The 24,976-nt window shown below is 39.2% G+C and overlaps 1 protein-coding gene across 1 annotated transcript; it reads right to left on the bottom strand.

Annotated features, from left to right (window-relative positions):
- Positions 1-7,832: 7,832 nt before the first annotated feature.
- On the bottom strand, positions 7,833-23,798 carry plek (pleckstrin). The gene is made up of 9 exons (XM_088351207.1): positions 23,681-23,798; positions 20,101-20,256; positions 18,587-18,768; positions 16,861-16,952; positions 16,612-16,796; positions 14,137-14,241; positions 12,169-12,252; positions 10,173-10,242; positions 7,833-10,089 (listed from the first exon to the last, which is right to left on the bottom strand). Exons 1-9 carry the CDS (start codon positions 23,720-23,722, stop codon positions 9,950-9,952), a joined length of 1,056 nt encoding a protein of 351 aa, XP_088207333.1. The 5' UTR covers positions 23,723-23,798; the 3' UTR covers positions 7,833-9,949.
- Between the last annotated feature and the right edge of the window lie 1,178 nt (positions 23,799-24,976).

Genomic DNA, 24,976 nt, shown 5'->3' on the forward strand with positions numbered 1-24,976 from the left:
TTGGATGAAAAATGTCAACACATATTTTCTCTTAGTGTCTGTCCCTATACTAGTAATGTGAAAACCAAGGCCTGAGGGCCACGTTCAGCCCATCAGACAGTTTCACCAGGCCCACTGTGTATGGTATGCCTCCTTCCACCAGGGGGCACCAACCAGGTTTGGAACTGGGCACAGTTGTTTCCAATCACCACACACTTGTCCCTAACTATCCTCAGTTTTTATAATGACATTTAGGACAGCACACATGCATGGGTCATTTAGTTTTCAAGGTCATTGCTACATCTGAAATGGTTTCCCGTTTCTCCTTTAGACAAAATTTAATTTATCATCTATGTGAAAAGTAATTTACACATATTGGTTTTATTGGTAAAAAGGAAAAGTCTGCTTTTAAAAACTTGAAAAGTTGATTAGAAAAAATAATATAAAAAAGATGTATGACTGTTAACTGGATTTTGGGGGAGGGGATGATTGTTTTTAGAATTTGCCCAGTTTGCAAAAACAACGTCCTTCTATTATATATAAATTGTATTATTTTACATTGTATATAATTTGTACTATTTTACAATGTCTGACTTTTTTCCTCCTGCATTGAAGTTAAATGGTACAGAAAATACACATTAAATGGTTAAAAAAAAAGAGAATATATATATATATATATATATATATATATATATATATATATATATATATATATATATATATATATATATATATATATATATATATATATATATATATATATATATATATATATATATATATATATATATATATATATATATATATATATATATATATATATATAGGGCAGCACGGCGGCGCAGTGGTTAGCGCTTGTGCGGCACAGTTCATGTCTCGGGAACCTGTCGTGGGTTCAAATCCAGCTCCGGACTTCCTGTGCGGAGTTTGTATGTTCTCCCCGTGCTTGCGTGGGTTTCCTCCGGGCACTCCGGTTTCCTCCCACATTCCAAAAACATGCATTTCAGGTGAATTGGCCGGTCTAAATTGTCCCTAGGTGTGAATGAGCGAATGAGCTGTCTGTCCCTGTGTGCCCTGTGACTGGCTGGCAACCAGTTCAGGGTGTCCCCTGCCCACTGCCTGGAGATGGCTGGGATGGGCTCCAGCCCCCCCGCGACCCTAATGAGGATAAGCGGTATGGCTAATGAGATGAGATGAGATATATATATATATATATATATATATATATATCACTAATAATAATTTTGTTTTTGTGCCATCCTTGTCCCCAGTATACCTTCCTGGGTTATGAACTCAATGTCAAGTTTAAAACCTGAGATTTTATTAGAATAAAGAAAAGAACACACTCTGAGTTGATGATCAGGTTTTTGGCACGTCCCACCTCAGTTTTCTCCTCGATCCTCTTCCAAGATTGGCTCAGGAAGGAATAATGCATCCCCAATGGCTAGAGACTCATTTATTGAAAACGCAGGCGTAAAACAACACTTCTGATTGGCTTGAGTGAAATCACATGAATACATGAAACATCTGATTAGTTTAGACAGAAATTCCATGTTTAAATGAAGCGATTAATGCTGGTCGCTAGATGGCGTTCGAGCATTCTAAATGAGCAGTAAGGACAGTGAAACTTTGTAACACAAAAGGTACAGGGTGTCACTGTAGAGTCAAAAGAATGTAGAAAAGGGAGGCAAGCTCTTGACCAGACTTCCCGGCACGAAAGTGAAGGCCATCTTGATTAATAGTTTGAGGTTCCTAAGAGGATCAAATTGTTGCAAGAATACAAACAGCACCTGGATATAATCTTTGGCTTTGTTAAGGTACTTTTGAGGATAAAATCATACAAAGGCACATTCGAATTTCAGACGCTCTCCTACTTACGAACATTCGAGTTACGAAAAAACTGTAGATACGAACATTTTTTGTCGGGATGCCGAACAATATCTGGACATTGCTAAAAGTTAGATTTTGTCTTGTGTCCACCTTTTTTTCGAGTAGAGGACAGTGCTGTAGTGCTTCTTTCCGCCGCGTGGCGCTGTGAGAGGTCACCCAGCATCCACCCCGAAGACGAAATCTACTTCCTAGTTCTTGAGTAAACACACTGCACTTCATCTCTAACGTGCTAAGAACTTTGAAATGTATTTGTTTAATATTTCGTTTATCCTTTAGATATAGTTAGTGTAAAGTGTAAAGAAGAGGCTAGCCGTTTCTTTTGAATTGAAAGGGAAATAAGAAAGCTTGATGCGGTTGAGAAAATAGTTGCATCGCTTTTTTTTCGTCCACTTTTAACCACGGAGGAAGAAATCACCAAACTCTTGAAGCCCATCTTCCAAAAGTATGTTAAACTCAACTTTATTCATCTTTATAGTCAAGTTGTGTTTATTAGTGACGCCCTTAATCACAACGAGTCTCAAAGGGCTTCACAGACCACAGAATGTCAACGCCTAATGTGTAGCTTTGTTTTTCAGTAAGCTTTATCGTTCAGCCTGCTTTGTAACGTTATAGAGCGTATTATTACATCAAACGTTTATTTTGTTACTTATATGAACCTTAAACATACAAAATATAGCACTTTAGCAACTTACGGACAAATTCAACTATTTTTATTTTATAGCTTCTCTATAATAGAACAATAACTTCCCTTACACTCAAGCCCAACGTGTAAATACTTAGCTATACATTTTGTACTTGCTATTTCTTATCAAGTATTTCTTTTTTTATAAACATTTGTCAAATTTCATGAAAGAAAAAAAAACATTTGAGTTTTTCCATACATATTTTCCCCTTTTGTTTATAATTGATTTGATTTTCGAAAACAGTTTTATTAAATGGCTTATTAATAAACAACATAAAAAGAAATATAACATGAACACATAGATGCCTGGATGTATATTTATTTTTGAATAAATATATTCATGCAACCAGTTCAGGGTATCTCCTGCCCACTGATATATGGAATGGGCTCCAGCACCCCTGCGACCCTACTGAGGATAAGCTGAGCAGATAATAGATCAATAAAAAAATGAATGAATATAAATATGATGGGCAGCACGGCGGCGCAGTGGTTAGCGCGTGTGCGGCACAGTTCTAAGGTCTTGGGAACCTCCTGTTCAAATCAAGCTGCTGGACTTCCTGTGCGGAGTTTGTATGTTCTCCCCGTGCTTGCGTGGGTTTCCCCGGGCACTCCGGTTTCCTCCCCCATTCCAAAGACATGCATTTCAGATGGATTGGCCGGTCCAAATAGTCCCTAGGTGTGAATGAGCGAGCGAGTTGTCTGTCCCTGTGTGCCCTGCGATTGGCTGGCAATCAGTTCAGGGTGTCCCCTGCCCACTGCCCGATGATTGCTGGGATGGGCTCCAGCACCCCCGCGACCCTACTGAAGATAAGCGGTGCAGCTAATGAGATGAGATGAGATGAATATGATTATGATTTGAAATTAGTGCATTTCTTTCGTCATGCATTGTCAAAATACCGGATCTAGGTTCTGTCTCAGCAGATACAAAAAAATCTAATAAATCACTTATTTTGTGGCCCACCCCTAGTCCCAAATACCACACTTCAATTATTGACCGGCTTGAATGCTCACATCCTGTTAATGGCAGGGAAGAAATAAAGATGTACAGATCGCCATGGTAACCTCTTGAATTGCTTGCCTCGGTGGTTTATATTTTTTGATCTTCTAAACCTCTCTGATGCACTTAAGGGACTAATGGCCCCTTGCAGAGGTTGCACACTGTGGTTTGATCATATTTGAAACCGGTGCAGGAATCAATAGTTGTTTCGCATCTTTTCCTACGGATAAAAGAGTTTTAAAAATAATAAAATCAGAATACATACCTCTCCTCATACTATATTTGGTATGACGCGTGATTATATGTGTAAAGCCTTGATCTGTAGCGCTCCCTTGTGTTTAAAAGGGCAAACGCATACAGCCAAAAAAAGGAAATAATCACTGAACGATAATTGGCTTCTAGCAACTCCGTTATTGTCCCTCTTTGAGTGCATACTTTTTAATGTAGAGCAAAATTTGAGCCTTTTTAACTCTACGAAATAATCAAAAGCAACGAACTTATGGCCAAACCTAAGCATCAAATATATTATATTTATGTAGAAAAAACTGATTAGCATAAAAGTCTACAAGTTTTATATTAATTTTTAAAATAAGTTATGTTACTACTATGTTGTTACCAGGGTTGGGTAGGGTTACTTTACCTGGATTACTTTCAATTATCTTTGGATTACTCCAATATCAAATATGCTAATAAAAGACAAAAGAAACAAAATATGAATAAAATTATGACTCACAACACGTGGTAAGCTTTCTCTCCTGGCTTTGATCTCTTTGATCTCCGGCAACACTAACATAAAATGCGACAGAAACAAAATGAAAATAAATCCAAACAGCTTGCCAACATCATTTTTGCCGTATTCCGTTACTCCCCAAGCCTGCACAAAATGTTGTAATTTTATTCATATTTAGTTCCTTTTGTCTTTTATTAGCATATTTGGTATTGGAGTAATCCAAAAGTAATTGAAAGTAATCCAGTTAAAGTAACCCTACCCAACCCTTGTTGTTACTTTGTTACAATAATATTTTTACCGTCATTATTAGAGGTAGCCTTCAAATAGGCTCATTCCACCAATAAAACATCCCAGTTGGAAATCCAATTTCCCAGAAAATCACTATAACCCATCACTGGTGACCTCTTTTTGTCAAGACCAGAGCAGGGGCAGGACCCACTTGCGTACATTTCTCTTAGTTTTATTGGGAAGAAAGAAAAGGATTGCACACACGATCCGGTGATCGCTGGAGCAGGTAGTTCTGAACGTGGGAGTGGTACTTCCGTGGCGAGCGATGGCGGTGTCGGGAGCAGAAAAAACAGGTCAGTAGCCGGAGAGAGCAAAAAATGTGGTCAAGATCAGAAAATGGGTCGAAACAGACGGGAACCAAAACAGGAGTGAGTAAGGGTAGAAAAGCTTGCCTAGCCTAAACTGAGGTTCCCAGACGGACTGACCACAGGTGACAGAAAGACGGGGGTTTAAATAGTGACAGGGAGCCAATCAGAGTCCGAGGCGGTTGGCGCCAAAGGAGTGGGCACAGGTGCCTCGCATCAGTAATCATGACACTTTTCAGAACTGGTTTGTTATAAACTCGATTTAGTCAAAAATAAATAAATAAATAAACGTCTAAAATTAGGTTGTTTTTATTCAAGCACAGCCCCACGGTGCAGAGGTTTAGGGTTAAGGTCCAGGTATCGCAGCGTCCCCGTGTGGAGTTTGCATGTTCTCCCTGTGCTTGCGTGGGCTTCCTCCGGGCACTCCGGTTTCCTCCCACATTCCAAAAACATAAGTATCAGGTTAATTGGCCGGTCCAAATTGTCCCTAAGTGTGAACAAGCGAGTGAGTTGTCCGTCTCTGTGTGCCCTGGCAACCAGTTCAGGGTGTCCCCTGCCCACTGCTCGAGGATAGCTGGGATGGGTTCCAGCACCCCAGGGACCCTACTGAGGATAAGCGGTGCAGAAAATGGATAGATGGATGGATGGATCATAAATATTAGGTCCCTGAAAAATTTAAGTACCAATACCCTTCCTAAATATATGAGGGAAAGCATTCTGTACATCATTCATTTAGATAGATAGATACTTTATTCATCCCCGTAGGGAAATTCACACTTCCAGCAGTATCCTTGTGTTGAAAAATAAAATATTAAAATGAAAATATAGAATACAAAAATACCCAATATAACGTTTTGCTATAGAGTATTTATATAGTGCTATGGAAATACACACTGTAATACAAATAGGGTAACATGCAAATGTGGGGGTGGGGTTTAATGTGGGCTTTTAACCCCCCTGGGTGGAGTTAAAGAGCCTCACGGCATGAGGAATAAATGATGTAACATTAGATGCGCGGTGCATAGTTTGAGGTGTCCTTAAATGTGTATTATTTGCCCTCATGTAGGTTTTAGATGAGGGGATGGTTTTTAATAGCCCATAGTTTGCAATAGTCTTTGATCCGTGCAGCCCTTTGAGACTCTTTGTGATTAAGGGCTATACAAATAAACATGACTTGACTTAAAAAGTTGTAAATTAAATATAAGTATGTGTTAACAATGTGTTGATGATTGAGTTCAAAGAGCTTTTATCTTATTCTTCAAGCGACTCTCCGCTTTTATCTTACTTTTTTTAATCAGTTTTCCGGCTATAGAGTGTATTAGTCTTGAGGATATATTTTTCATATACGAGGCGCACTGGACTATAAGGCGCATGGAATAAAATTACAGTAAAAGCTACCATATTTATTTGTGTATAATTGTTATGCATTTTATACACTTATCCGAGTGCAATGCCTATCATTTGAAAAATGTTACTGACCAAAATCGAAAAAAAATGAATGTAACAGTGAAAATGCTGAAACCTGACCACTAGTCCACTAGCGAAATGAAATTAAATGAAATGATCTGCATTTATATAGCGCTTTTCTAGTCAAGACTTCCCAAAGCGATTTACAGCGTGCTTCACATTTCCCAATAGCGGCCGTGCAGCCATGTGGGGCGCTAACCTGCTTATTGGGGGTATTAGGGGTTCAGTGTCTTACCCAAGGACACTTGGACATGTAACACGGAGGAGCCGGGATTCGAACTGCGATTTCTTGATCCCAAGACGAGCGCTCTACCTCCTGAGACACTTAGTGATACTCGTTATCACACCATCTCTACCCGCGAACACAAAAAACAACGAGGGAACCAACTCTTGGGTGTATCTCATGATGAAAGATTCTTTGAAGGATATTATATTAACAGGGTTGGGTAGGGTTACTTTAACTTGATTACTTTCAATTACTTTTGGATTACTCCAATGCCAAATATGCTAATAAAAGACAAAAGAAACTAAATATGAATACAATTATGACTCACAACACGTGGTAAGCTTTCTCTCCTGGCTTTGATCTCTTTGATCTTCGGCAAAACTAACATAAAATGCGACAGAAACAAAATGAAAATAAATCCAAACAGCTTGCCAACATCATTTTTGCCGTTCCATATATTCCGTTACTCCCCAAGCCTGCACAAAATTTAGTCATTTTATTCATATTTAGTTGTTTAGTTTGTGAATTTCCCTTCGGGGATGAATAAAGTATCTATCTATCTATCCATCTATCATTTGTAATTTATTTTGTAGATCTTGGGCCTGAGCCCAAAACCAACCCAAACACGAACTTCTGGCCCGGTTTGGGCTTAAAATCTCGGCCAGTCGGGCCTCTCTGTCGCTGTTTATTCATTAATTTATTTTTATTTTTGCCTTCGTGGAGGAGGATCTACCCACAGCATGCACGAACTTTTCCTCAAGTAATTATTTAGAAAATGCTTGCCAAAATATCAGTTTAACTCCAAATCACTAAATCCAAAGAATCTTTCCTCGTTGGTGTTAAAGATGCGCGGCTTCCATACCTGTCAAGTTCCAGGGCTCCATGCCCTTACAAACTGTCGGATTTTCCCTTACAAGTTACAAAATAATCCAACACCATATTTTTTTTTCAAACGTGTTTATTTCTGTAGTTTATTGTACATGTGTTTCGTTATATCATATATATTGTTAATTAACATTTTGTTGTGAGATATAATAATAATAATAATAATTTCCTTGTATTGTCATTCTGTGTAACAATGTACACAGAACGAAATGTCGATTGCACCTGACCCGTTGTAGCGAGCCGATGCAGCCGCAGCCAACATAGGGCGCCGCCGACCACTTTTTAAGTCTTAGGAATGACTCGGCCGGGGCGCGAACCACCGACCTCCCAGTCTCAAAGCGGGCGCCTTACCATCTAGGCTACTGAGCTGGTATACTGAGTTGAGGTTTATTATAAAAAAAGTTCAAAAATTAAGTAGCTTGGATGTTCACTGTAGAAGGAAAAAGTACATGCAAAAATAATTAAGTAGAATTTTCTTATTCAAATTATGAATTAATTTCCTGTATTAGATTATTGTTGGTAATATACTGATTAAAGGGATAACCACAAACCTGTCTTTTTTCATTTTCTCCTTTTATACTTCCTTTGTTTCTTAACTTCTTTATACAACATAATCATTCGTAATATAATGCATCAAAGCAAGTGAGCCATTTAAGAGCCGGCTCTCTTTAATGAGTTGAGCCGAAAAAGCCGGTGATCGGGATGATGCATGATGGGAAATCCCCAGGTGGCAGACGCATGCGCACAGTCGCATCAAACTGCTCGCTTCATTTCAACGAAAAAAAACGATACCGAGATAGAGGCTACCGCGGCGAACTCGTTTGACTTGATTGATTAGCGGTTTCGTGATAGTCGGTGTAAACCGGATGGTACCCATAATTGAGTTTTTCCGCACAGATTTTCTTGTACGTCGTACACGTCTTAAAATGCATGATAAACATACTTTGTACGGCAAAAACGTACAGGTTGAAAGGTATGGGCTTCCTCCTTCTACCTCCCTCACATCAGACGTCATGTCTGCTTCTTGCCAATAGCTTACAAGCTTTACAAACTTTCTTTCTGCTTTTTGGTCAAATATTTCACATTTGCAGCTTGTAATCTTCAGTTTGATTTTCTCTTTGGTGCCATTTTGTTCAGTTTCACTTTTGTTTTCTGCACGTCGCTGAGATGCGCAATACGGCACCAGACCATTCATTTAAGCGCTGCACTTGCAGTGCACACTTGATTCGAGGGACTCGGCCCCAAGTAAACCCCAAGCTGCATAGTTTGGCCCTAAAATACGTACGGTAAATCTTTGCGTTTATTTTGGGCTCGTTTATCAGATCAACTTAATCCATCGGGTTTGGGCGGGTTGGGGTTTGTATATTTGGCCCAATCTTACCTCTAGTCTGTGTTACTAGGGTTTTGGAGCCCATCCCAGCCATCTCCGGGCAGTGGGCAGGGGACACCCTGAACTGGTTGCCAGCCAATCGCAGGGCACACAGGGACAGACAACTCATTCGCTCATTCACACCTAGGGACAATTTGGACCGGCCAATTCACCTGAAATGCATGTTTTTGGAACGTGGGAGGAAACCGGAGTGCCCGGAGGAAACCCACGCAAGCACGGGGAGAACATACAAACTCCGCACAGCAAATGTTATGTAAAATTAGGCACGAAATGTCTTAAAGGAAATGGGAATAGAACAAAAAAGAAAAAAATACTAAAATGAAAAAGTAATGAAAAACTGAGAAAAAAAACAAAAGGAAGAGAAAAAAGAAGGAAAAAATCTGAAAAAAGCCAGAAAAAAGAAAAGAAAGAAACAAAGAAAAAAAATTAAATAGAGAACAAAAAGAAAAAAGTAACAGCTAGGAAAAAAATAAACACAATGAGATTTTTTAAAAAGGGATTTAAAAAAATAAATAGAAAAAAACTGGGAAAAAGAAGAAAAGGTTTGTGTTGCATTCAAATAATTTCCAATTACACCAAGTCAATCTTGTTGCCAACATTGTACTTTCACTAAAAAATGTGATTAAATACTGTTGTGTATCGTGCAACCGACAAAATAAGCCCCCCAAAATGTTAGTATTATGCGACAAAAGATACCAGGAAAAAAAAGAAATGGAAATCTTGTGAAAGAATTGTAAAAACAAATGAGGTTTGTACAACCTTTGCAATAGTACATGAGTCAATTCATTCAAAAGTGAAAAATAATTTTGCTTTGCCGGAAAACTCAGCAACATGTAACTTGATGTCAAGTTTTGGACATGTTTGATAATGACTTAGTTGCCACACTTGGGATTGCTGTTGCTCACTGTTGTTTCAAGCGTTGCTCACCGACTTTGTGTGAACGCTCAGACCCGTGGAAAATTACAGGGAACATTGCCCATTACAACAATTTTTCACTTAAAACCACTATTAAACTGCCATCATTGTATCGTCATTTAGTAGAAAAACCCACACACTTCCCTCTTTACCATTGACCACATTGCTTCATGAACGAGAGACCGCAGATCAATTCTACTTCCCGCTTTTGGAGACGTCTTGCACGGCTTCGATCCATTCCTTTCTCTCCTCGGCGGTTGCGGCCTGCAGGAAGTAGTGAGTCTCGTCAGCGGTGATGATCTCAAAGAGGTTGCCGTCAATGTCGTATCGTTTGGCTGTAATTGCACGAGGATAATGAATGAGATGCAAGGGGACGAGACAAAGGGAAGGGAAAGGGGAGCATTCGATCCTCACCCACCGTCAGGCACGAAATCCACAGCTGTGACCACGCAACCCCGCAGATAGATGGACCCGAGGGGGTCGTCACCCTAAATCGGATATTTTTGTGTTTGTCACGTTTGTTCAAACCCAGCACTTAAAAGTTAGTGACACTTGTTTCCAAAGTAGTAACTGTTTGGGTTAGAAACAAGGAAATACAATTCAGAAACAATTAGTTACCATAAAACTCTTATCATTTATACCACAGCCATATCCCCCTAGTGGGAGGTTGCTAGAGTCATTTCTGACTATTTTTAAGAGATTGATTTAGAGGAGGGGATTCCCAGCCCCCTCGCTCAACCCAACTGAGGTGTTGGGAGTCATTAGGTGACCAAACACCCCAATTCCAACCCGTAATGCTGAACGCCAAGCAGGGTGGCAACGGGTACCAATGTTTAAGTCGTAGGTATGACTCGGCCGAGGCTTGAACCACAACCTCCCAGTCTCGGGGCGGGCGCCATACCCCCAAGGCCACCAAGCTCTTAACTAGGTTCAAATACACAAGACAAATTTAAAGGGTAGGGGACACTCGAGTTGAAAAATCACTGAGTTGTATTGAATTGAACTTCAATTTGGAGGAACTTAGTTTAATCAAACTCATGAATGAGTAAAGAATGACAAGAGGAGAAAAAAAAAATCAGTGTTGAATAAAGTGTGGGTTATAGATACCCCGACTTGGGGAAACGATGACACGCAAAAAGACTAAGTTGGGTTTAATACATGAATAAGTAAAGATTTATTGTGGTGGAGAAACTATGAGTTGGAGAAATTATGATTTGGAGAAATGTTAAGTTGGGTTAAATTTACGAATGAATTCACAGGGGTGGGCGAAGTCAGAGTTGGAGAAACTATGAGTAAGAGCAGGGGGCTCCAACCTTTTTTAATTTCTATTTACCGTAAGTGGTACTCAATTTGATTTGCATTTCTAAAATAACTTATTATGATATAACTATGTTGTTACCATGTTATTACTGTGTTATTACCAGGTAATTATTGAAAGTTAGTGTTAAATGGACTCTCTCAACAACTATGATGTTTTCTTTACTTAAAAATCACAATGACCCACCACTGGTCAGCTATTTTCAGCGCAGATCGGCGGGCACCTTAGCTGTCTGTAGGGGGCACCAGGTTGGAGACGCCTGAGTCAGAAAAACTTTGAGTTGTATTCCATTTATGAATAATAAAAATAAAATAAAGAAGTGTGGTGAAACTCAGTGTTTCTCCAAATCAGGGGTACTCCAAGTCTGAAATGGAGAAGCTATGCTTAAGAAAAACTGACTTGTGTTGAATTCACGAATTAGGCAAAAAAATGAAAGGGTAGAGAAACACAGTGTTGAAGAAACCCCAATTTGAAGAAACTCTCATAAATTGAAGAATAAGTAAAAAAAATCATTGGGGTGGAAAAACTCAGGTTGTGAAAACTCCAAGTTAAATAAACTCTCAGTTGAATTAAATTCGAGAATAAATAAAAAATCCTAGGTGTGGAGAAACATGGATTTGGAGGAACTACAAGTTGGAGAAACTGATTCGGAAAAACTTTGAGTTGGAGAAACTCTTATTAGGAAAACTCTGAGTTGTATTCAATTCAGGAATGCGTACAATTTAATAGGGGTTTAAAAAATGGTTTGGAAAAACTCATCCATATTAAAGGGACAGTGTGTAATTTTTAGTGCCTCCTAGTGATACAAAAACGTTCATTCATTAAAAAAACAAAACATTGATCTGGATACTAGGCAAAAGTACATGAACAGGCGTACCAATGTTAATACTTATTAAAAAAAATCATAGGTCAAGAAATGTGTATTTCTTTTACATAGTAGAATCCTTACTTAAGTTGGCGCCATGTTTGTTCATTTGTTGCTTGCCGTGGCACTGTTTTTTTTTTTTGCATTAGCCAACAGTGACATCTACTGGTCATATTACACACTGGGGCTTTGAATGTTTTGAGAAATTACAGAAGGAGATGCATTATTTACCTTGGTGGGATCATAATAATGCAAATAGGCGGGGTCGTTCCTCAAAATGAATTTCCGGACCTTCCAATTTTTTCTCTTGTGGCCCTGTAAACATTGGAGCAAGTAACGATCAAACCTGTTTCTGTTGGGAAAGCTTTTGAGTGTTTTTTTTGTAAAGTTCAACAAAATTGAATTTTATTATTAAATTTATTTGCAGCGAGAGACTACTATAAAAAAATTATATTTTCATCTTTTTGTCTGTAAGTGTCAGAGCCAGGGTTGGGTAGGGATACTTTAAGTTGATTACCTTCAATTACTTTTGGATTACTCCAATACCAAATATGCTAATAAAAGACAAAAGAAACTAAATATGAATAAAATGACTAAATTGTGTGCAGGCTCGGGGAGTAACGGAACACATGGAACGGAAAAATTGATGTTGGCAAGCTGCTTGGATTTATTTTCATTTTGTTTCTGTCGCATTTTACGTTAGTTTTGCCAGAGATCAAAGAGATCAAAGCCAGGAGAGAAAGCTTACCACGTGTTGTGAGTCATAATTTTATTCATATTTAGTTTATTTTGTCTTTTATTAGCATACAGGATACATGGGTAAATACCAGTCGGGATTGATGGGATCGATACCGGAGCAAGATACCGGACAGGAGGAGACAGACTGGATCCATACCATATACTGGAGGCTGGAGCAAAATACCGGACAGGATAAGACAGGCGGGATCAATATCGCATACTGGAGACCCTAGCGAGATACCGGACAGGATGAGACAGACGTGGTCAATACCGGATACTGGAGACTGGTGCAAGATACCGGACAGGACGAGACAGGCGGGACGGATATCAGATACTGGAGTAAGATACCGTACGGGACGAGACAGACACGATCGATATTGGATACTGGAAACTGGAGCAAGATACCGGACAGAACGAGACAGACCGGGTCAATACCGGACACTGGAGCAAGATACCGGACAGGATGAAACAGGGGGGATCGATACCGGACACTGGATACACGAGCAGGACACTAGACAGAGTCAAAACACAAGTCTTGCAAGTGCAGAGGTTCGTTGACGGACTGAGAAGGAGTGAATGAGAGCACTCAGTTTAAATAGGAGGGAAGCCAATCAGGCAACAAGCCGCAGCTGGCGCCAAACGGGCGGGGCCAAGTGAGGGCAATGGGCAACCGTTACAGTAACAATTTCTGCTTCCGGCTTCAACAGTACAGAAACTACAACATGATGCAATTTAAGAAATGCAGAAATGCTTACACAAGGGTTAATGGCCAAAATATTTTAATCGTCAGCAGAATTTTTATAATTATATGAAAGGAATACCCAAAAATGAATTTTTGAGAGAGGACAGAGGGGCAGTTGCTCAACCACCACCTGATGCCGCTCTGTGCACGTTACTATAAGTATGATGACTTATCATACTGTCACGACCGGAACGGAATCAGGACCCAGATGCGTAATGTTAACCACAAGTTTATTGAAATAAAGAGGAAGGGCAGCGCACGCGATTCTGTGCTCGCTGGACGCGGGAAGCAAGCCGCTCTCAGAACCGGAACATGTTCCGAATGCGGAAGTGGATCTTCCGGAGCGGGAGATCGTGGTGTCGAAGACAGGGAAGCAAGTCAATAGCTGGGACAGGAGAGCAAAATGCGGTCGGGATCAAAAACGAGTCGTAAACCGGGACGGGAGACCAAAACGTGGTCGGGGTCAAGAAACAGGTCATATCCGGAGACAAACGGGGAAATCAAGAATGTGCGGGTGGAAAACGGGTGCAAAAAGCGGGACCGACGGGAGTCAGAGTCAAAGTGCTTCCTTTGTAGAAACAGAGGTTCACTGACGGACTGACAACAGGCGAGTGAAAGGACTTAGCTTAAGTAGGACGGGGAACAAATCAGGATGCCAGCAGCGGCTGACGACAAACGAGCGGGCACAGGTGAAATTAATCAGTCATCATGACACATACCTGTTTGAGCAAACAGCCTTGTTTAATGATATTCCCTCTGAATTCTTCCTTGACAAGTGTGTCTTCATCGCTGGAGTAACCTTCGCAAAAAAAGCCGCTATCTGCCTGTTACAATGAAACACATGCATGAGTTAAAAAAATGAATAAGGAATTGATTTCACAAGAAAATAGTAATTATCATGTTTCTGATTTGCAGAAGTGTGCTCCACCCGGAGTCTTCTTTGATTTGTTAAGACAAATATTTTAATCAATGGACTCCACATAAATCAATCTCTGTGCCCATGGGCCATATGAAGCCTGGGGGACAACATTTTGAGACACTTCCCTTTAAATGAAATGTTCAATGTTACTATTGTCACAGTCACGCGGATCTGGAACACCTGTGCTCAGGATTTGGCGCCAACAGCCAGGACAGCTGATTGGCGCACCCTGTCCATTTTAACCCTCAGCTTCCGGAAACAACATGTCTGATCGTACTATGCTACCTGTTGCCATCTGCTCAGAAAGCCCGTACCTCCGACTCTTTGCCTGCCTCCTGTTTTTCTACTTGATCTCCGTTGCCGACCCGTTTCCGAATTTGCCTACGACCTGCCCTGCCCGCCTGACTCCTGATCTCTCTTCCGAACACGACGACGCCCTTCTTCTCCAGCCCCGACCAACAACACGACGAATACGCCTGTCCACGACCATTCCCGCCAAGCCTTCACCCGCCTGTCAAGCTTCGTCAATCCGTCAAACAACGGATCGAAGAATCACGCCTTGTCATTCCTACAACAACAAACGAGTGCAAGTGATCTCAGTTTTCCTTCTGTCCCGCCTGACAACTATAGCTCGTGCGAGTTTGACATGGATGCTACATTCATGCTAATAAATAGGCAGAGCTCGAATTTCGAAAACTTTTACTAGCAGATGCAGCCGCAATTGCAGTGTGTGTTGGATTTGAAATAAGAAAAGCCTCCAAAATGCAGGTTATGTGCTTTAAACGCAGTATTTTAAAGTCAAATATCTGAGCTGGCCACTTCCTTTGAAGGCATCAGATAGAGAGAAACGGTGGTAAGAGCAAGACAGAGAGACTGAGAGAGAAAGACATGGTGAGAGAAAGGAAATAAGAGAGAGAAGGGAAATGGTGAAAATAATGTGACAGAGTGTACATTTTACACTGCAGAACTTAATGCTCAATTCTGATTTTTTGGGTGAAATTTGATGTTTTAACGATCGTTCACACTTCTAGCTAAATGCGATTTGTATGCGACTTAAGTTTCTTCTGTGAACGTGCCACAACTGTCATGCATGTGCAGAAAAGGACACACAGGCAATGCACTCATGTTTGCGGAAGTACTCATGGATCACACCAGCAGAGTGTTGTCCCCCAAACGTTATTTTAATTCAAAATCTTGCGTTCCCCCATTGAGTGCTGTCTGTGTGGTGGGATTTGAATCTAAATATTTTTAACTATCACTCAAGGATATTATCGCTTTATGAGTGAACTCCGCGATGCATTGTTAACTGTTACAAAATCAACAAGTTCATAAACGTGGAATTAATGACACTTTGTGTTTTCGTCCGCCGTGGTTGTTGAATCGTCCACTTCCTCCTGCCTGGTTGAAGACAGAATAGTGACTGCCGTCTATCGATGATGTGCAGGTCGCATGATTGTGCCCTGACCGTTATATAGAAGTCTTATTCGAAAAGCTCGGAGCGGTATCAGATTTAGGACCACATATCGATTTGGCCTGGGTCTAAAAAAAGCGGATGTTTTCCACCCAGAGTGACTTTAAAGGTGGCAGAAATGTCTGATTCCTGGCAGTGTGAACCTAGCCAGAGAGAGCAACAAACAGACAAAGAGACAGAAACAGTGAGAGACAGAACAAGAGAGAGAGAGTGACAGACAGACAGACAGACAGACAGACAGACAGACAGACAGACAGACAGACAGACAGACAGACAGAGCGATAAAGAGAAAAACACAAGAGTCAGAAGGGATTCGACCATGTTCCTCAGCATGTTTGGGTAGGGTTACTTTAACTTGATTACTTTCAATTACTTTTGGATTACTCCAATACCAAATATGCTAATAAAAGACAAAAGAAACTAAATATGAATAAAATTACTAAATTTTGTGCAGGCTTGGGGAGTAACGGAATACATGGAACGGGAAAAATGATGTTGGCAAGCTGTTTGGATTTATTTTCATTTTGTTTCTGTCGCATTTTATGTTAGTTTTGCCGGAGATCAAAGAGATCAAAGCCAGGAGAGAAAGCTTACCACGTGTTGTGAGTCATAATTTTATTTAGTAATAGAAAGTAATCCAGTTAAAGTAACCCTACCCAACCCTGTTCCTCAGGCAGCCCTATGGAGGCTGTTTCGGGACTATGGATAGAAAACCCAATGTGGCCTCAATTTACCGGGACCCTAAATAAATTTTAAATGAGTTTGAGACCCCCCGTCATAAAGGATTGAGCAGGGTCCACTTACAAAGTAGTAAAAAGCATCTGTCTTATCCAAGAAGACGGACTTGTCCCCGCTGACGGCCCCTTCCTTTGAAAGATCGCCGGCGGGCTGTAGGAAGCCTTCGTTCAGGAGTCCCGTGGCTAACATGAGCGCCTCTGGCCTGTTCCGAGCTTTTTCCTTGGAAATTAGCCACTCCAGCACCGTGGTGCCTGGTAATCGGGAGCAAAAACCTTCAAAATGGAAACACGGTCCAAATTAAATATTCAACGCTACCAGTGAAGCAGTGGTTGAAGATTCGGTTCTCGCGCTCCAGTTTCAACTCCTTCACCCCGTCGTCTTGGTCTCTCAGCTCAGTGTACAGCTCCCTGCGGGGACAAAAAAGACTTATTTTAACGAGACTGAAAAAAAAACACCTAACAGATTTTGAAATTTATATTTAGGAATGGTAAGAGAGTTTGCAGAAAAAAATCCCGGTAGGATCAAAGAGGTTGAAAGCAGTTCTTAGACAATGTTATTATTTAAAAACACTACAAAAAAACAAAGTTACAGCCATTGATAACATTATTGTGCAAATTTGGTATAACAAAACTGTTTAATGGGACACTGTGTAATATTTGACCACTACATGTCACTGATTTATGTAATGCAACAGAAAACAAAAGCTACAAAGCAAAGTAAAGAATACAAACCACGGAGACTCAAAGTGATCAAATTGCAGTATTTTTCCTTTCACGAGGTTTTTGTTTTTTTGGGGGTATGCTTTGTAGCAAGATGGAGGACACAAATGTTTTCTCCTTCTAGGTGAATGAGCATTTTATTGTGTTTTTGATAGAGATTGCATAGAATGCCAGTTTTCCAATGTTGACATCATACCTAGCCACTCATTTGCACATCTGTTCTCCTCTGCACTATCGTACTCCAGTGTTATTGTTATTGTATAGTGACTTGTTTACCTGACTGCCCATTTTGCACATCTGGTTAACTGCTCCTCTTGCACTCTTTGCACTACTGTCTAATACTCATAGCTATAATTATTTAGTATATTATTAGTATTTAAATACTCCAACTCAATACAACATTTTATTTATATCTGTACATTCAAGGAAACTATGTGGGTCAGATGTATCGACATTTTGTTCTGTATACACGTGTACAAGAATGACGATAAAGTATATCTGAATCTGAATCTGAATTGTAACTATCAGCCAATAGGGTCAAATCTGCTTTTGTAACCTAAGAAATTTGATACAATAAAGGTTAGATTTGTTTTCTTAGGTTTGGGCCTTCCCCTGTTAACCTTGCAAGTTCAAAATCAATTGATGTCTTCTCTCCTTATTTTGAGTGTCTTCATGTTATGTAAAAATAAATACAATTTTCTCTGATAGTTCATATATTTCTGCTTATTAATCAAATCAATATTTTTTTTCCAATGAATGAAGTATTTTTCATTTAGTTTCAACATCTATGAAGTGCTAGACTACTGGTTTTATAGATAAGCAATATTGATTGACTCTTTGGATGCTGCTGTATTGAACACACCTCTATATTTAAATCCAAAGCAACACCTAGAGGAGAAAAATGAACACTGGTCAATATTTTTTTTAAACCTTTGTAGTTTTTATAGAAAGGAATACAATTTATTATCACTGTAACATGATAAATGGACCATGAAACTATAAGGTGCCACCTTGATAGTGCAAGGGCATTTAGACGATAAAATACCGGTTCAATATAATATTTTAAGGGTAATAGTATACCAATACGTAATACTAAATACAAAAATAATAAAATAATGAAGAACCGAATCATCCTATTTCATTATTGCACATTCACATCGAAGCCCTTTGCAGGCACTTAGGGCCCACTTGAAAAAAATAGAACAGAACAGAGTAGAATAGAACAGAATGTAAAATAAATTTCATATTTTTGTTATTTCCTATGAACTGGCGAAGTAAACTACAAAATATGAGTATTTTCTGGTAGTTTTGAAAGACCCTACGTCAGGTTGACGGTGTCAGGAAGGCGAATGGAGCGTCTGGTGGACTTCCTGGCGAATTTCTTTCCTCCTTGCAGGCACCGAAGGGCCCCCTTGATATCTTTAACCCACAATTCTCGCTCCTCCACGTGCGAGGCTTGGAAGAAATGCTCCGCTTTCTTGTGAGTGGTGATCTTGAACACCAACTGAAGGGAAAAACATACACATATTTTTGTTGTAGACACACGGTGTGAATTGGAACAAGGGCTATTGGGGGGCCCCTTAGCGGTTGCAGGGCTCTAAAAGGTCGCTTATGGCTTGGGCTGGCTCTGTTTCTGAGGGCCCACTGTAATTGTTAAAAATAAAGGTTTCTATTTCACGGATTTCGCTTAAAAAGGTTTGTTTTTGAAATGTAACCCCCGCAATAAACGAGGGTTCGTGGCAATGTTCCCTATAATTTTCCGCGGGTTAAGCGTTCACACAAAGTCTGTGAGCAACGCTTGAAACAACAGTGAGCAACAGCAATCCCAAGTGTGGCAACTAATCCATTATCAAACATATCCAAAACTTGATATCAAGTTACTTTTTGCTGAGTTTCCGGCAATGCAAAATTATTTTTCTCTTTTGAATGAATTGACTCATGTACTATCGCAAAGGTTGTACGGGCTACAAACGTTGTTTGTTCTTACAATTCTTTCACAAGATATCCATTTCTTTTTATTTCCTGATATATTTTGTCGCATAATATTAACATTTTTGGGGGCTTATTTAGTGGGTTGTAAGATACAGAACTGTACTTAATCACATTTTTTAGTGGAAGAACAATGTTGGCAACAAGATTCAGTTGATATAATTGGAAATTATTTGAATGAAACACAAACTTTTTCTTTTTTTTTCCGTGGTTTTTTTCTACTTTTTTTTAAATTCCTTTAAAAAAATCTCATTGTGTTTATTCTTTCCGAGCTGTTACCTTTTCTTCTTTTCTGTTCTCTATTTACTTTTTTTCCTACATTTCTTTCTTTTCTTTTGTCCTGGCTTTTTTTCTAAATTTTTCCTTCATTTTTTTTCTTCGTTTTCACTACTTTTTCATTTTGGTATTTTTTTTCTTTTTTTTTCTATTCCCCCCTTTCTTTGAGTCATTTTGTGCATAATTTTACATAACATTTGGTCATGTTGGGATTAAAGAAGCAAAAACAACCTGACGAGCCGTTTAGGACCCGGAAGAGCTGGTTCCTTTTGGTGAGCCGAGCAGAAGAAGCCCGTTCTTGACAAACTCTACTAACTTTACTCAACTTCGTTCTACTTCGACTCGACTTTAAAATACCGTATTTAGGACACAACGTCAGGGGAACCCGTGTATTTTTACTTTCATGCACTGTAACTTTGACTTAAGTCGCTTCTTAATAAGTAATTTTAAACCCTCCTTTTTGTGCGCTGGCTAGATTTTCTTGTGCGCTGAGAATGTGCAAGCAGTGCGCAATTGCGCACGCGCGCAGCTTAGAGGGAACACTGGTTTGCGGCATACTATGCAGACGTACCGTTCTGTTGCCACAGTCCTGACAGGGACTGACAAGTGAAGCCCCCTTAAGAGGGATCATTCCTTTCGGGGACCGGTCGGTTTTCTTCTTGTAGAATTCCAGCCCGTCGTCCGATAGCACCGCCCACACAGCAGTCCAGTAGTTCAACAGTGAGCTCTTCGGGTCGCCGAAAAAAATGAAATTATTATTAGATCGTAACGCTGAAGTGAATGGATTTGCTTGCTCATCGTTTGGCATACACAGGGTTGGGAGGGTTACTTTAAAAATGTTACTAGTTTACCTGTTGAAAAATGTAATCAGTAATGTAATCTGAATACTATAATATTGAAGTAATGTACCTGGATTACTTTCAATCACTTTTGGATTACTCCAATACCAAATATGCTAATAAGAGACAAAAAAAAAAAAGAAATGAAATTACTAAATTGTGTTAAACTGGAAAAATATTTGGAGGAAACCAATGTTAGGTATTTGCATGTAGTCATACAAAAAATATTTTTACCACGTAGTATAGTTTTTTAAGCAAAAATAAAATGTTCTTTCACACACAGCACACAAGATATGCTATGTTTTAGTTTAAATTGAGAGGACATTAACAACCCAATATTGTCAGAACCCAGAGCAGATTCTTTGATGATGATGGCGGCGCGCATGGACGCAGCGGTTCACAGCTCTTAAGCTAATTTTCTTTTTGTTACCATTCTCTTGTCTTTTTTGCTTTCTTTTCTGGACACATGCGTGGCCAATAATACCTGTAGTCGGGAGGAACTTATACATTTGGGTCTGTGTCCAAATTCCGATTTTTTGGGGCACTTTTTATACCACCTTTGATATCCTGCAAGAAATAAAAAGAAATAAGGTAGACCCAAACATGTAACGTTTTCCCGCTAGCTTTATTTACGGAAGCGGAGCAGTCATGCCCAGGAACACAAACGCCAGCGATTTGGCGATCGCTGGGCAGGAGAAGCTGGGCAGAAAAGTCAGGCGCGGGAAAACAGGAAGCCAGGGGCAGACCAGCAGGATGCCGGACAAGACCGATAAGTGAGGACGGGGGATGCCGGTACAGGTAAGGATGGGACAGACGGGATAAATACCGGAGCGAGATACTGGAAACAGGATACACGAGCAGGATACAGGTGAGGATGGGACCGATACCGGATGCAGGATACACGAGCAGGATACAGGTGAGGACGGGACAGGCGGGATCGATACAGGATACAGGATACAGGATACACGAGCAGGATACCGGACAAATTGCAACAGCTAATGCTCGTGCATGGCTTGTGTAAACCTAATCTCTCTCTCTGTCCCTCTCATGTCAGTGATTGAAATTATGACACAATCAATCTATTGGCACATTGTGTATAAGAAATATAGTTTTAAATAAAATCCATACTTTAAACTAAATGTGCCTGTAATTTGATCACGTCTTGTTTTCCTGTAACCGAAACGGAATACGGTTAGATTAATTTTGTATCCTGATGACGTAACAACATGCTATTGTACGTCTGAGCTAATGCTCTTTGGTCTCTTGACTGCTTCCCAAATTTCAACATCTTGTGTGTCAGGTCGGTTTCCTTCTTTTTGTCTGCCGCTTACTCAACCTCCCTTCTGCTAATCGCCTTTTGTTTTCTGTTTGCTCAAGAAAACCATCTTCAAATTTTGAGAAACTGCCACTGGTCAGTTGTTAAAACTTTGGCTTAAGTTTTAAAGTTACGAAAAGCATTTTTTTTGTTACCTGTATATAAGATTAAAAGTTTGTCATTTCTTTGTGCTAGCTGATGAGCTAGCATAATAGTGGTAAATCTGGTAAAATTATACGATCTACTGTTTCGCAAACTATTGTCCTAGTAAATGAACACAACAACTACCTGAAAAGTGTGTGTAACATTACATAATCTACTATAGTTAGCAATTTAGCAAATTAGCTACCTGGACTTTTTTGTTTCAAGACAAGCATGATAAGTTACAAGAAGCAGTGTTTCCATTATTTCCCTTCCACAGGTTCTTCTTTGTGCTAGCTTATTAGCTAGCATTACGATGTAAAATATCATAACATGTTATATTAACAATTTTCTCTTTGGCTAACTAGCATGCTAGTACAGTAATACAATGGCTACCTAAAATATGTATGTAATATCCCATAATCTACTATAGATAGCCATTTAGCAAGTGAGCTAGCAAGATGACATATTATGCTTATAGGATTTTATTCCTGATATGTGTGATCTGTTTTCAAGTTACACGAAGCAGTTTTTCCATTATATGAGAAGAAAGTTTTCCTTTTAAATGTCTTTCTTTGTGCTAGCTAAGGAGTTAGCACAAAATGTTTATCCTTACATGTAATATTAGAAGTTCTACTATTTAGCTAACTAGCATGCGAGTTTATAAATACAATGGCTTCTTGAAAATGTGTGTAATATTACGTAATCTACTATAGTTACCTATTTAGCAAATGATCTACCTAGCAAGCCAGCATATTTGCGGCTTGAAAACAAAAATATTCATTTGTACTGTAATTTACATAGGTTGTAGGCTACAATTGATTCCCACTTTGGGAAACCTACATACATTTACTGGCACACAAATACACTTTTAAATAGCAGTGTTGGGCGCGCCAAACTGAAAGACAGTAGTTAAAATAATAGTTACATAGGGGCGGCAGTTGCTCAGGAGGTAGAGCGCTCGTCCCAGTTCGAATCCCGGCTCGTCCGTGTTACATGTCAAAGTGTCCTTGGGTAAGACACTGAACCCCTAATACCCCCAATAAGCAGGTTAGCTGCATGGCTGCTATTGGGAAATGTGGAGCACATTGTAAAGCGCTTTGGGAAGTCATTGACTTGTAAAATGTAACTGAGTTACCCACCAGGTTAATGTAAACAAAAATTAGCTATTAAATAGCCCCGTTATAAAAAGAATAGAAGAAAACATGTACAAAAAACCAAAAGAAGCATCAAACCTCTCATATTTTTTGGGCTTTTGCAATTTTGAGTGCTTAGAAACAAACACTTAGCTGAGACACTCCATATCCAGTTTGCCTCTGAGCTACAAACCATTTGAAAATCTTCCAATATAATTTCTTTTTTTCTCCAGGTACATTGTAGTGCAAAGATAATTTTACAAATAAAAATACAAAATTCAGCATGCTTTTGCTGTGAATTCTGTGCTTACTTTACCACGTTAATTCAGTTAGTTTGCTGTTCCTTTGTAACGTGTTAATCCCAAAACTGCTTTGTATTTTAGCTAAGCAAACCTGGGTAACTTAAGCTGAACTATAAACTTTGTGTTGTGTGAGGAAGAAGGTGGATATCGCCTATACACACAAAATAGTACATAAGGTCCCTCAACGAAATGTTAATGCGATCCATCACTAAACACGAGCTGCCACATGATAATGCGTGCCTAATTTTTCACTTACTTAAAAGCCAAAGTACAGCAATGACCTCGGGGAACGAGTTACAGTCTGCTTCACTAATACTTCTCACGTGGCTTCTTACTTTTGGTTTGTTCTTTTACGCTTGTTGGAAATCGATTCAATGAAAAAAAGGACATTTGTTTCCCCATCAATGAGAGGTCTTACCTTTTTCACCAAGTAACCTTCTCGGATCTGTTGAGGCTCCATCACTAGTTTGTTCCTTCTTTGCAAAGCAATTTTTTTCTGTCACTTATTTTTATTCGTCTGCTTATCATCAAAAACCACAGGGAAGTGAGCAGGAAGTGGCTGAGCGGGTGTGTTATGTGTGATAAATTATCTATTTCCTCTTTTTTTGCAGCTGACATTTTGTAATTTACTCATCTTTGAGCACTATTTTGGTACATGACTCATTTTAATAGTGCTGGTTATCTATATTGTAGTTTCCCTGTTTTGCAAGATTCGTTTAGGACTTACTTTAGATCCCTAAAGGGTCATAGGGGCACCAATTCCTGTGATTTGTATTGGGCAAGTGCAGCCTAATGGTGCCCATCTCTGTATAAAATGTTTAACCTTTTGTATCCTTATCTTTTATGATAAAGTATCTTTTGTCTTAAACTGTGGTAATCATAATGACTAATCCTGTTTAAAAGTATAGAAAAGGCTATTTGAAACCAAAGGAAGAATTTCTGGATACATACTGCTGATTTAGTTTTTTTGTTACAAGTTCCTGTTTAAACTAGCACAAAAGTCACATTAAATTATTTAATCGGTACTAAAAGTTAGAAAAACAATGTTATATTGTGCTACAAGTTGAATATTTCAAGATTTTTTTTTTAGGGCCATCACCACCCTAAACAAGTGCACAAAACGGCAATTTATTATTATTCGTACTAAAAACTAAAAATCACAACAAAAGCAACAGGTTAAAATAGTAAAAAAGTGGTATTGAATGGTGTATTTTGTACTACAAGTTATAGTATTAAATACATCATGGCAATACAGGCCATTTATTCATAATTGGTACTTCAGGTTGACTACTTCAAGAACAAAAATTATTAATCAGGTTACATTAAGGCTGAAACAATTAAAGTACGTATACAAAACACAAAAACAACATAAAAAAGACTGGACATTCACAACCTTAAAGGGACAGTGTGTACTATCGAACACCTCCTAGTGGTAAAAACAACTTCATTTCCAAAAAAACCCAATAATGTTTTAAATAATTATCCATAATACACCAACTATCATATAAACTTGTCTTTCAAATACTTGTAGGTCGATAAATTAGAATTTGTTTTAGATAAGATGAACCTCAGGGAGCTGACATAATTGTTTGCCATCTTGCTACTTCAGGTACCCCTAAACCTCATTAAGGCTGGGCAAAATAACAAAATGCTGTGTTTTGGTCACTTTCAGTCTTTGTAGTTTGCTTTCTTCCTTGTGCTTTCTAGCAAGTCA

Source organism: Urocampus carinirostris, chromosome 13, assembly GCF_059441175.1.
Source record: "Urocampus carinirostris isolate Australia breed hairy pipefish chromosome 13, RoL_Ucar_1.0, whole genome shotgun sequence".
Lineage (NCBI taxonomy): Eukaryota > Metazoa > Chordata > Actinopteri > Syngnathiformes > Syngnathidae > Urocampus > Urocampus carinirostris.

Coding starts and splice junctions, on each gene's coding strand:
- plek (XM_088351207.1), bottom strand. CDS start 23,722: ATGGAGCCTCAACAGATCCGAGAAGGTTACTTGGTGAAAAAG. Junction 12,253..14,136: donor AAGGCTGTTTGCTCAAACAG/GTATGTGTCATG, acceptor CAATGTTTACAG/GGCCACAAGAGAAAAAATTG. Junction 10,243..12,168: donor ATTATTATGATCCCACCAAG/GTAAATAATGCA, acceptor TATCCGATTTAG/GGTGACGACCCCCTCGGGTC.